The 12,486-nt window shown below is 42.9% G+C and overlaps 1 protein-coding gene across 1 annotated transcript in view; it reads right to left on the reverse strand.

Moving 5' to 3' along the window:
• The window catches only part of LOC123997472 (ephrin type-B receptor 1-B-like), a 164,248-nt gene that overhangs the window by 82,728 nt on the left and 69,034 nt on the right, over window positions 1–12,486 (reverse strand). Inside the window, exon 3 of the mRNA XM_046301748.1 lies at window positions 10,020–10,175. Within this exon, the coding sequence (XP_046157704.1) occupies window positions 10,020–10,175 (156 nt within the window). The remainder of the gene's footprint in view (window positions 1–10,019; window positions 10,176–12,486) is intronic.

Raw genomic sequence — 12,486 nt, forward strand, 5'->3', positions numbered from 1 at the left:
GTTAGTCATTGTAGGGAGGTAAGCGGAGAAACCAATTTACTCTGATATCGTCATCTGTTCCTCTCTTCATTTTTAGTCCTTCTCATTCCATAAAATTGAGATGAAGACATTTTGTGTGAGTGTGGATGGTTTATGACTTGCTAATGGTTACAGGGACATGGTCCCACGTGGCGGCTGTGGTGGAACAAAGCGTGTTTGAGAGAAAAAGCCTATATGAGGCCTGCAGTCAGGAGCACTGTTCAATTACACCCACCAATAACAGCTGTAAACTAACTAAATGCTTACTTACGAGTCCTTGAAATAGTGACATGAGGAATAAATACACGGTGAATAACTAATAACAATGACAAGTAAAAAATAAGATGGCTATATACAAGGGAGTACCAGTACCAAGTCGATGTGCAAGGGCACGAGGTAATTGAGGTAGTTATGTATGGTGTATTTGGAAAGTATTCAGACCCCTTCAATTTTTCCACATTTTGATATGTTACAGACTTTTTCAAATGGAATTAAAAATGGTTTCCCTCAATCTACAAACAATAGCCTATAATGACAAAGCGAAAACAGGTTTTTAGAAATGTTAGCAAATGTATTAATAATAAAAAACAGAAATACCTTATTTACATAAGTATTCAGACCCTTTGCTATGAGACTCGAAATTGAGCTCAGGTTCATCCTGTTTCTATTGATCGTCCTTGAGATGTTTCTACAACATTTCTACAATGGAGTCCACTTGCGGTAAATTCAATTGATTGGACATGATTTGGAAAGGCACACACCTGTCTATATAAGGTCCACAGTTGACAGTGCATGTCAGAGCAAAAACCAAGCCATGAGGTCGAAGGAATTGGCCGTAGAGCTCCGAGACAGGATATCGAGGCACAGATCTGGGGAAGGGTACCAAAACATTTCTGTAGCATTGAATGTCCCCAATACCACAGTGGCCTCCATTATTCTTAAATGGAAGAAGTTTGGAACCAGCAAAACTCTTCCTAGAGCTGGCCACCCGGCCAAACTGAGTAATCGGGGGAGAAGGGTGGTGACCAAGAACCCGATGATCACTCTGACAGAGCTCCTCTGTGGAGATGGGAGAACCTTCCAGAAGGACAAACATCTCTGCAACACTCCACCAATCAGGGCTTTATGTTAGAGTGGCCAGACAGAAGCCACTCCTCAGTAAAAGGCACATGACAGTCCGCTTGGAGTTTGCCAAAAGGCACATAAAGGACTCTCAGACCATGAGAAACAAGCATCTCTGGTCTGATGAAACCAAGATTGAACTATTTGGCCTGAATGCCAAGCGTCACGTAAGGAGGAATCCTGTCACCATCCCTACGGTGAAGCATGGTGGTATCAGGATCATTCTGTTGGGATGTTTTTCAGTGGCAGGGACCGGGAGACTAGTCAGGATCGAGGGAAAGATGAACAGAGGAAAGTACAGAGATATCCTTGATGAAAACCTGCTAACGAGTGCTCAGGACCTCAGACTGGTGCGAATGTTCACCTTCCAACAGGATAATGACCTAAGCACACAGTCAAGACAATGCAGGAGTGGCTTCTGGACAGATGTCTGAATGTCCTTGGGTTGCCCAACAAGAGCCCGGACTTGAACCTGATCTAGCATCTCTGGAGAGACCTGAAAATAGCTGAGCAGCAACGCTCCCCATCCAACCGGACAGAGCTTGAGGTGATCTGCAGAGAAGAATGGGAGAAACTCCCCAAATACTGTTGTGCCAACCTTGTAGCATCATACCCTAAAAGACTCAAGGCTGTAATCGCTGCCAAAGGTGCTTCAACAAAGTACTGAGTAAGGGTCTGAATACTTGTGATATTTCAGTTTTGTATGTTGTGGGTGAACAGTACAGGAGGGGACTAAGCACACACCCCTAAGGGGCCCTGTGTTGATGGTCAGCGTTGCGGATGTTGTTGCCTACCCTCACCACCTGGGGGGCGGCCCATCCGGAAATCCAGGATCCAGTTACAGTGGAAGGTGTTCAATGCCAGGGTCCTAAGCTTGGTGATGAACTTGGAAGGCACCATGTTGTTGAATGCTGAGCGGTAGTCAATGAACAGCATTTTGCCTTTAACTTTGTCCAGGTTGGTAAGGGCAGTGTGGTGTGCAATAGAGATGGCATCATCTGTGGATCTGTTGGGGCAGTATGCAAATTGGAGCGGGTCCAGTGTGTCTGGGATGATGGTGTTGATGTGAGCCATGAGCAGATTTTCAAAACATCTCCTGGCTAAAGACGTGAGTGCCAAAGGGCAATAGTCATTTAGGCAGGTTACCTTGGCGTTTTTGGGAACAGGGACTATGGTGGTTTTCTTGAAACATATACAGTGGGGCAAAAAAAATTTGTCAGCCACCAATTGTGCAAGTTCTCCCACTTAAAAAGATGAGAGAGGCCTGTAATTTTCATCATAAGTACACTTCAACTATGACAGACAAAATGAGAAAAAAATCCAGAAAATCACATTGTAGGATTTTTTATAAATTTATTTGCAAATTATGGTGGAAAATAAGTATTTGGTCACTTACAATCAAGCAAGATTTCTGGCTCTCACAGACCTGTAACTTCTTCTTTAAGAGGCTCCTCTGTCCTTTTTGGTAAAAACTCAACTCGTCGTGTTTGGAGGACAAAGAATGCTGAGTTGCATCCAAAGAACACCATACCTACTGTGAAGCATGGGGGTGGAAACATCATGCTTTGGGGCTGTTTTTCTGCAAAGGGACCAGGACGACTGATCCGTGTAAAGGAAAGAATGAATGGGGCCATGTATCATGAGATTTTGAGTGAAAACCTCCTTCCATCAGCAAGGGCATTGAAGATGAAACGTGGCTGGGTCTTTCAGCATGACAATGATCCCAAACACACCGCCCGGGCAACGAAGGAGTGACTTCGTAAGAAGCATTTCAAGGTCCTGGAGTGGCCTGGCCAGTCTCCAGATCTCAACCCCATAGAAAATCTTTGGAGGGAGTTGAAAGTCCGTGTTTCCCAGCAACAGCCCCAAAACATCACTGCTCTAGAGGAGATCTGCATGGAGGAATGGGCCAAAATACCAGCAACAGTGTGTGAAAACCTTGGGAAGACTTACAGAAAACATTTGACCTCTGTCATTGCCAACAAAGGGTATATAACAAAGTATTGAGATGATAAACTTTTGTTATTGACCAAATACTTATTTTTCCACCATAATTTGCAAATAAATTCATTAAAAATCTGACAATGTGATTTTCTGGATTTTTTTTTTTGTCTGTCATAGTTGAAGTGTACCTCTGATGAAAATTACAGGCTTCTTTCATCTTTTTAAGTGGGAGAACTTGCACAATTGGTGGCTGACTAAATGCTTTTTTGCCCCACTGTAGGTATTACAGACCGGGGTGGGTAGAAAATTTCAGTGAAGACACTTGCCAGCTGGTCAGTGCATTCTCTGAGTACATGTCTTGGTATTATGTCTGGTCATGCGGGCTTTCGAATGTTAACCTGCTTAAAAAAGGTCTTACTCACAGCTCGTCTGGTAGGCTTGCGTAACTGGGCAGCTCACGGTGTCATGTTTTGTCATAGATTGTCATGTCTTGTCCCTGTGCTTTCTCTTCTATTCGTTTCCCCCTGCTGGTCTTATTAGGTTCTTTCCCTCTCTCTATCTCTCTCCCTCTCTCTCTCTATCGTTCCGTTCCTGCTCCCAGCTGTTCCTCATTCTCCTAACTACCTCGTTTACTCTTTCACACCTGTCCCCTATTTTGCCCTCTGATTAGAGTCCCTATTTCTCACTCTGTTTCCGCTTCTGTCCTTGTCGGATCCTTGTTTGCTGTACTGTGTCCTTGTTCCGTCCTGTCGTGTTTTTGCCTTCTTCAGATGCTGCGTGTGAGCAGGTGTCTCTATCAGCTACGGCCTGCGCCAACCCGAAGCGACCTGCAGTTTGTGGCCGCTTCTCCTGTTGTTCCCCTCTACTGACTAGAGGATTTCAGTTATTCCTGTTTGGACATTACCTGTGAAAGAATTCAGGATTTATCGTTTTTTGTTAAGACTGGAATAAACTCTGTTTCTGTTAAGTCGCTTTTGGGTCCTCATTCACCTGCATAACACACAGATGGGTTTCCCTTTGTAATCCGTGATAGTTCGCAAGCCCTGCCACATTTGTGGCGTGTCAGAGCCGGCATAGGATTCAGTCTTAGTCCTGTATTGATACTTTTCTTGTTTGATGGCTCGTTGGTGGTCGTAGATGTAGTTCTTATAAGGATTAGTGTTATGCTCCTTGAAAGTGGCAGCTTGAGCCTTTAGTTTAGTGCAGATGTTGCCTGTAATACATGGATTCTGGTTAGGGTATATAGGTTCGGTCACTGTGAGGACGAAGTTGTCGATGCACTTGTTAATGAAGCCGGTGACTGATGTGATAAACTCCTCAATGTTATTGGATGAATCCTGGAACATATTCCACAATGTGCTAGCGAGACAGTCCTGTAGCTTAGCATCTGCTTCATCGGACCACTTAAGTATTGAGCGCATCACTGGTTCTTCCTGTTTGAGTTTTTTCTTGTAAGAAGGAACTAGGAAAGCTGATCTAGAGTTTGGTGGCCTCTAGTTGCACAGGTGACATGATGGTAAATGGATTTCAGTTCCCCTGCAGTAAAATCACAGGCCATGAGAAACACAGCCTCTGAATGTGCACTTTCTTGTTTGCTTTTGGCACTATACAGCTCGTTGAGTTCGGTCTTAGTGCCAGCATCAGTTGGCTGTGGTAAAAAAGACAGCTATGAAAAAAGAAATAGGTGAAAACTCTCTTGATAAATAGTATGGTCTCCAGCTTAACATGAAGTAGCAGAACTCGCCTGAGTTAGATTAAGTTGTCGCACCATCTGTTGTTAACAAAAACAAACACCCCTCTTGTCTTGACAATGCATAGAAAAACCAGCGAGATGCATATTCATGTCCTCGTTCAGCCACGACTCTGAGAAACATAGGGTATTAACTTTTTTCAGGTCACGTTGATAGGATAGTCTCAAACAGAGCTCATCCAGTTTGTTCTCTTGTGACTGCACGTTCGCCAACAGATCCGAGGGCAATGGTGGTGTTCTACCTTCTGTGTAATGTGTAAGCTACAAAGCTTGGAAGACAGCTTAAACTATTCCAATAAAGAATCAGTATGCATTGGTACCGTTAACAATCTTTAGTAGAATATATTTTGTTTGTAAAACTGTAACAGATACGGAAAGGAGAAAATGTATGAGAAAAAGTCACTATATAAACTATATAAACTATAAACCGTTCAAAAGTTTGGGGTCACTTAGAAATGTCCTTGTTTTTGAAAGAAAAGCACATTTTTTGTCCATTAAAATTACATCAAATTGATCAGGAATACAGTATAGACATGGTTGATGTTGTAAATGACTATCGTAGCTGGAAACGGCAGATTTTTTATAGGCGTACAGTGGCCCATTATCAGCAACCAGCAACCTAGGAACAGTGGGTTAACTGCCTGTTCAGGGGCTGAACGACAGATTTGTACCTTGTCAGCTCGGGGGGTTTGAACTTGCAACCTTCTGGTGACAAGTTCAAACCCCCGAGCTGACAAGGTACAAATCTGTCATTCTGCCCCTGAAAAGGCAATTAACCCACTGTTTCTAGGCCGTCATTGAAAATAAGAATTTGTTTTCTTATTTCTTTTGCAATTATGTTAGCACCGCTGAAAACTGTTATCCTGATTAAAGAAGCAATAAAACTGGCCTTCTTTAGACTAGATGAGTATCTGGATCATCAGCATTTGTTGGTTCGATTACAGGCTCAAAATGGCTAGAAACAAAGCACTTTCTTCTGAAACTCATCAGTTTATTCTTGTTCCGAGAAATTAAGGCTATTCCAAGAAATTGCCAAGAAACTGAAGATCTCATACAATGTTGTGTACTACTTCCTTCACAGAACTGGGCAAACTGGCGCCAACCAGAATAGAAAGAGGAGTGGGAGGCCCCGGTGCACAACTGAGCAAGAGGACAAGTACAGTTTGAGAAACAGATGCCTCACAAGTCCTCAACTGGCAGCTTCATTAAATAGTACCCGCAAAACGTCAACAGTGAAGAGGCGACTCCAGGATGCTGGCCTTCTAGGCAGAGTTGCAAAGAAAAAGCCATCTCTCAGACTGGCAAATAAAAATAAAATATTAAGATGTGCAAAAGAACACAGACACTGGAAAGAGGAACTCTGCCTCGAAGGGCCAGCATCCCGGAGTCGCTTCTTCACTGTTGACGTTGAGACTGGTGTTTTGCGGGTACTATATAGCTAATGTAGTCTCGCCAGGATTCCGTCTCGCCTGCCTCTTTTCACTTACGCTAATCACTGTTCTGATATGCAGAAACTGTTTTCGGTCATAGGACATGATGACAGAGACATTATGTACAAAAAAAGTTAAGATCAGCTTAAAAGAAATACAAAATAGCAGAATTAGTCAGGAGCCCGTAAGACTGCTGCTATCCACTGCAGCACCATCTCAACTAACCCGTCTCTCTGGAGTTAATAGCTAGTGGATTAGAGAGGAAACACAGAGAGAGAAAACGTGTATCGGGGCGGACGAGAGGGATTGGGAGCAAGAGGGAGAGTGTGCACACTGATGGGTGGGGAACGTAAGAATGTGTATAACTGATGTGAGCAAGGAACATGAATAATAACAATGATGTTTATGCTGTAGGTCCAATACATTATCACTGCATATTGGCTATGCTTGAATTGCCCAGCCAATGCTGTTCTTCTCAGACCATTTTAAAATTATATTTCAAAATCTGAGGTGTATAATTACTAGTAATAGATCATTTGTTGAATTACTTGTGAGGCACAGCTGAGTATAGTAATTATCTTTTTATTTGATTTGATTGGACTGATGGCCTGCATCTGGTCAATTTGAGAGGAGGGAGGGAGGGAGGGAGGGAGGGAGGGAGGGAGGGAGGGCAGCGGGGAGGCTGCCTCTCACCCGATTCTCCGCCCATTTGCTCTCCCTCCCTTCGGTGAGAAAGGGGACAGTCTTCCAGCTGATGGCAAAACTCAAGTCGCACTGCATTATTTCTGCCTCATGCACTAATTCATGTTGTTACTCCTATGACCAGAAATATTCCTCAATGTTAAAAGACATAAGCTGCTAATAATAACAACCCAAGCTTATTGAAACACTTTGTAATACTCATTCATTACAGCTGCAGTGCTGGTTGTAGTGTGACTGGAAGTGGAAATAGGGAGAACGCGCATTCTATGACTTATAAAAGTGTTGACACTGCTGAACTTAAACATGAGCTTACTCATTTTAAACAGCAACTCTTTGCTGTATTTGTTGAGTTTCTCTCCAGTCATGGTTTTAAAAGTTTTTAAATCTCACAGTATCAACTTTGATGTGTGCTCGAGGCTTAAGGCTCTGGGAAACTGCCGATAAGTAGATCTGAGCGATCTGATTGGCCAGCGGTAGGCCTATAGGTGCACTTGATTTGCTATCTGGGCCTGTCGGGTAGGTGGAGTTCTACCTTCATATTGGGAACACTTTGCCTTTCCGGTGCTATGGCTGCTGAATCAAGTGCACCTATCGCCAACAGCACGAAACAAATAAAGAAATAGGAATGCAAGGCTTTGTCGTTGGGTATTTTACAGAGATGTTTGGTGATCAACTACGAAAGCTTGGAGATCTCTCACTCTCTCTCTCCCCTATTGGGGACCAAAAGATGCTTCGAAGACCCAACTCTACAACCCGAGAAGTACCTTCATCCTGCTAATCACATTAACACAGGAGCTGGAGGGATGGAGAGAGAAGTGCGGGATTAAGGCCTTTCTGAAGCACTTCTCCAGGGTTTCACAGCGGGGCCCCACTACTCTGGCTGGAGAAGCCAGAGGGTAGGGGGGGTAATGAGGATTGTAACAGCACTGAAGGTCCAGGCTCAGCAGGAGGCCAGGCCTCAACACTGAGCCATCGCTAAGTCACATGAAAGGAGGGAGAAAAGCCCCTCAACAACGCCTCATCACCATCAAGGAGAAGAGGCCAGAGAAAGAAAAGACAAGTCACACCACACAGCTCTTAATGCTTTAGCCCTGGGCTTAGCAGGTCCAATGTGTCTCCAAAATGTCTCTCTAAGAAGCATCGATTGCATGGAGTTTGAAGGCAACTAAATAGTTAGAAGAACCATTTATATTACCAGTTATATTTATATAATAGTAGGTCTAAGGAAGGGTTCCACAACTGGCGGCCCACGGGTGGTTAAAAAAAAAAAAAAAAACACACATATATATATATATATATACACACACATCTTGTTTTGAATTACTTTTTTATTGTTGGACATAAAAGAATGTAAAAACACCAATAAATTAGCTCCAAGTGATTTTAATTTTGGAAATCTGTTCCCAAGTATTCCCCACATTATAGAGACAAGTGTTCATACAAATGTAAGCAAGGTTTGAAATTATTATGTTTAAGTCAAATCTTATATCTTTTGGGCTTCTTGCTGTCAATTTCAGCCTACAAATTATTTTTAATTATGTTCTGGCCCCCCGACCAGCCGTTCAAGAAAAAATTGGCCCGTGGCTGAATCGTGGCTGAATCGTGGCTGAATCGTGACTGAATCTACAATATGTTAGTCTAAGGGTTCTATATAGAATAATAATGGTTTAATAGGCAGTGTTTTCTGACTCAAAAACATTTCATTCACAAAAGAGTTTTATATTAAACTATTTATGAATGGGGTGACCATGTCTTATTTTCCCCTAGTACTTGTCTATCCAGGTCACCTACATAGTGCAGCGTCCCACTTTCTCTGTCCCTGTAGGTTTGAGGGGAAATGAATCAGGGAGTTTTAGGGCAATGGTTGGAGTGTCTGGCTCAACTTCAGGGACATTAGTTAAATCTTATTCATGTATCGACCTACATTGATATGATCTGGGGCAATGGAGTAGACAGACAGAGACATAGAACAGCTGCTACACTACATACGTACACATCCCTGTCCCAGTCTCTCATATGGAGAAAAGTCAACAGGAGACTATTGGTAGTGTCAGTAAGATGATGAAAAAGTAAGACGGACACCTAGTTTTATAAGCTTGCCATATAGGTCTCTTTAGCAGCTACTGCAATGTCCATGGTGAATATGGCCAGTCAAACCCAACGATATAAGAGCAATTCATAGGTATGACCCAAATTAATCATAATTTTCACTCAGTTGCTTACTAAATGTTGCATGCATTGGATGAGTCATCCAGCGATGGGATCATACAGTCTTCCTGTCCTGCAGTTCTTTATACAAGAGTACTTTATCTCACACTTCATTGACTGGAGTGCGTTGCAGTGTGAGTTTTAAAACTCAGCTGGTAGAGGGGGTGGCCCACCACACATCCCTCAGGTTCCTCGTGTCCTATTAATAGGTTGCACCTCCGTCACTCGGTTGAGTCATGCCATTATTAGGAACTTTCTCAAGCCGCCCGGAGGCTAACTACTGTTGAGTCTAAATTACACTGTAGAGCCTGGAAATACGATGATATTGCTAAAGTAGTCATATACTATAATAGGATTTTTTTCCCAAGCTTTATCATGTCGTCAAATTTACTTTAGGCAGATGTCAATGTTGTCATTAGCTAGCAAAAGTTTGGCAAAAATAGCTAGCAATGCTAACTTTAGGTAGCTAAAATCTGGTTGCCTCCCCTCAATCTTGGATAGCTAGCTAACAGTATACTGCATCTAAAGTCAATCTGGTGACATCAAAATGACGACGAAAGGTTTTCCTAATAATTACCTGACTCTTTTGTAATGTAATTTTATTTCCAAGCCCACTGTATTGCACTTTTGCTGAAAAGTGCAATACAGCGCTCATTGACGATGCATTGAGTAGAATGCACTCAAGCAGCACAGGTAGAGCAAGGGATGATAGCCAACCTTGAAATATATAGTATCTATAAAGGTAAAAAAATGTACTCAGGAGTTAAAACAGTTGATATTGAACACACCCTTTCCAAATGAACATTAATTTTCCCATTGATGAGTAGTAGGAATGTGAAACTTACTGGTGCAGGAGGCCTCGGGCAGGTCCATGTCTCCTCTGTAATATCCGTTACGGCAGCCGCAGATGGTGGCAGCCTCCACAGTGGAGCGGCTGTTGGGGGGGCACTGCAGACACAGCCCTGGCCCCTGGGTGGACTTGAACGTACCCTGAGGACACGCTGCAGGGAAGACAAAAAGAAAAGACAGAGAAAATTGCATTTAGACTCTTCATCAACATCCACGGTGTACTGTATGCAGGGCCCAACATGTAGGCTACCATTACTCCACCCAAAGGTCAGTCTCGCACAAAAGACATTTCCTCCTGCGCAATAGCCTGGAGACGAGGTTACCCAAAGGTTGACTAAAAGAATATAAGTTGCCTCACTATAACCATCAGTAAGCGTTGACTCACCCTTCAACAACTTTAACTATGGCTCTCTATGCCTTAGTGGATCTACAGTACATATTCTACTGTCATAAAACATAACTCCAAAAAGAACAACAGATCTGATAAGTTAATAGGTGCCTCGCTTCATTTCAGTCTGAGCACACAGCAATAACAATGGCGTGTAATAGGTCCCTTAATTACAGTAAGAAAATAATGTGTTTGTTCACAATAATCTGTCTGAAGAATCACCGCTATGGAGGCTAGATTGCATAATCACACTGATCCAGGATAACATAAACAGCCATTACAGAGAATGTTAACTGCTCATCTACCGCTCCGAGTGTGAATTGGCATGTGAATGTGGCGGCTAAATGAGTGAATTTCTATTTTCCCTCATCCAGGCGACCTTGACTCGATACAAGTCTGCTCGGGGGCTCAAATGGAATGGATTTTCTTCATATTCCTGATCTGATTCTGGGAACCCTCCAGCCAACATTTAAACGGATTGCACAAGCCGACCGAGAAGCACGGCTACAGCTGGATTTGTTAAGAGATGAATCCAAGGCAGAAGAAAGGGATTCCAAACTACAGTTGTTACACAGAGATAGTAATACCCCCTGGTTTACAGTTATATGAAGTGGTGCATAATGGTAGCATTAAATCATCACTTGTTTAAGTATTCAGCTGTGTGTAAAGTGATCTTCTTATCTCATGACTTAGGAATGGTCCCAGTGTGGAGCTGTCACTGAAATCAGTTGCCTGAACAACATTCACATTTTCATAATCCCTCTCCAGTAGCATTGCACCATGACTCAGTCTATCCTCCACTAAATTGCCTCTCTCACTCTCAGCAGAAAGTGAGAGAATCCTTGGGGAATGGGGGACACATGGAACTTTAATACATTCTTCAATCTTTTATTTACTCCAGAAAATGTGGGTTGTTCCAAAAACAGGAATTGTGACAGAAATAAGGACCAGATTCAATATGAGGAAAAGTAGATCCCAAGGGGAAACTATCAAACTTACCTAAGCATATCTTATGTACTGCTACAGCAATTAAAACACAGAATACCAGCTCTCTTACTAAGTCAAATGTTTTAAGGATCATTTTCTGTACAAGCCATTACCTCAGCACAGGCTTTCAAATGACCTTCCCAGCGATCACAGAAGTGGGATAATGTAATTAAACGATTGGAAGCGAGTGCATCGCTACAAACAATATGAAGATATGGTATTGATTTACTTATTAAGAAGTTTGGGAAGCCAGATCAGATGGCCTATCCAGTTCTTGGAAATTATTATCCCAGGCAGCAAGCAGGTACCCTCAGATCTGTGTGATAGCCCTTGTTCACTGTGCAGCTCCTACCATCTATCGTCTCATGTAATTTCAACCTCCAAATTAAAACCCTGACTATGGCGAGAACAACACTAAATTAAATTCCACTTTTTTTCTCTCTCAGATAAGTACCCGATCTTGCTGCACTGTTTTGAGCACACCTATTGTATACACCTCTGATACTGTTGCCTGTGCTCAGCCGCTGCTCTTTTCTCGCTCTCTCTAGAACTGTTTGTCGGAGCCCTGCTGGAGTCCTGCCCCGCCCTGCCACTCACACAGAGCCTGCAGGCCTATGACAGCGGGGGGGCATGGTAAATAGCGCTAAGTAGCGGGCACACAAGGCTTCCACATTACCCACACAAACAAGTGCTAACGTCCAGCCTAATGCCCACCCGCAGAGCAGAGTGGGGCCAGAAATAAGGAATAGGCAGCACGCTTCTAAAACAACATAATGACAAGACGCTATTTTATTTTCCTTTCTTCTCTTTCAGTCTTATTTTGCAATGGTTAATCCATCCCTGGGAACCTATACACTTCTTTAAGCATAGACTGTATGACAAGCATATACAGACAGCTAAGCTGTCATAAACGGCATTTATTTCTAATCTTAAAGCATTATGATGGGCTGTCATTGAAAGAATAAAGGTTGGAAATAAAGCTTTGGACCCACAGACACACCGTACTGTCTTGCAGCAGTGGATTCAGGCCACTCACTGATATTATGTTTTTAAACCCATCTGGCCAGGGCAGTCACTTAAAAACAGAT

Source organism: Oncorhynchus gorbuscha, linkage group LG15 (genome assembly GCF_021184085.1).
Source record: "Oncorhynchus gorbuscha isolate QuinsamMale2020 ecotype Even-year linkage group LG15, OgorEven_v1.0, whole genome shotgun sequence".
Classification (NCBI taxonomy): domain Eukaryota; kingdom Metazoa; phylum Chordata; class Actinopteri; order Salmoniformes; family Salmonidae; genus Oncorhynchus; species Oncorhynchus gorbuscha.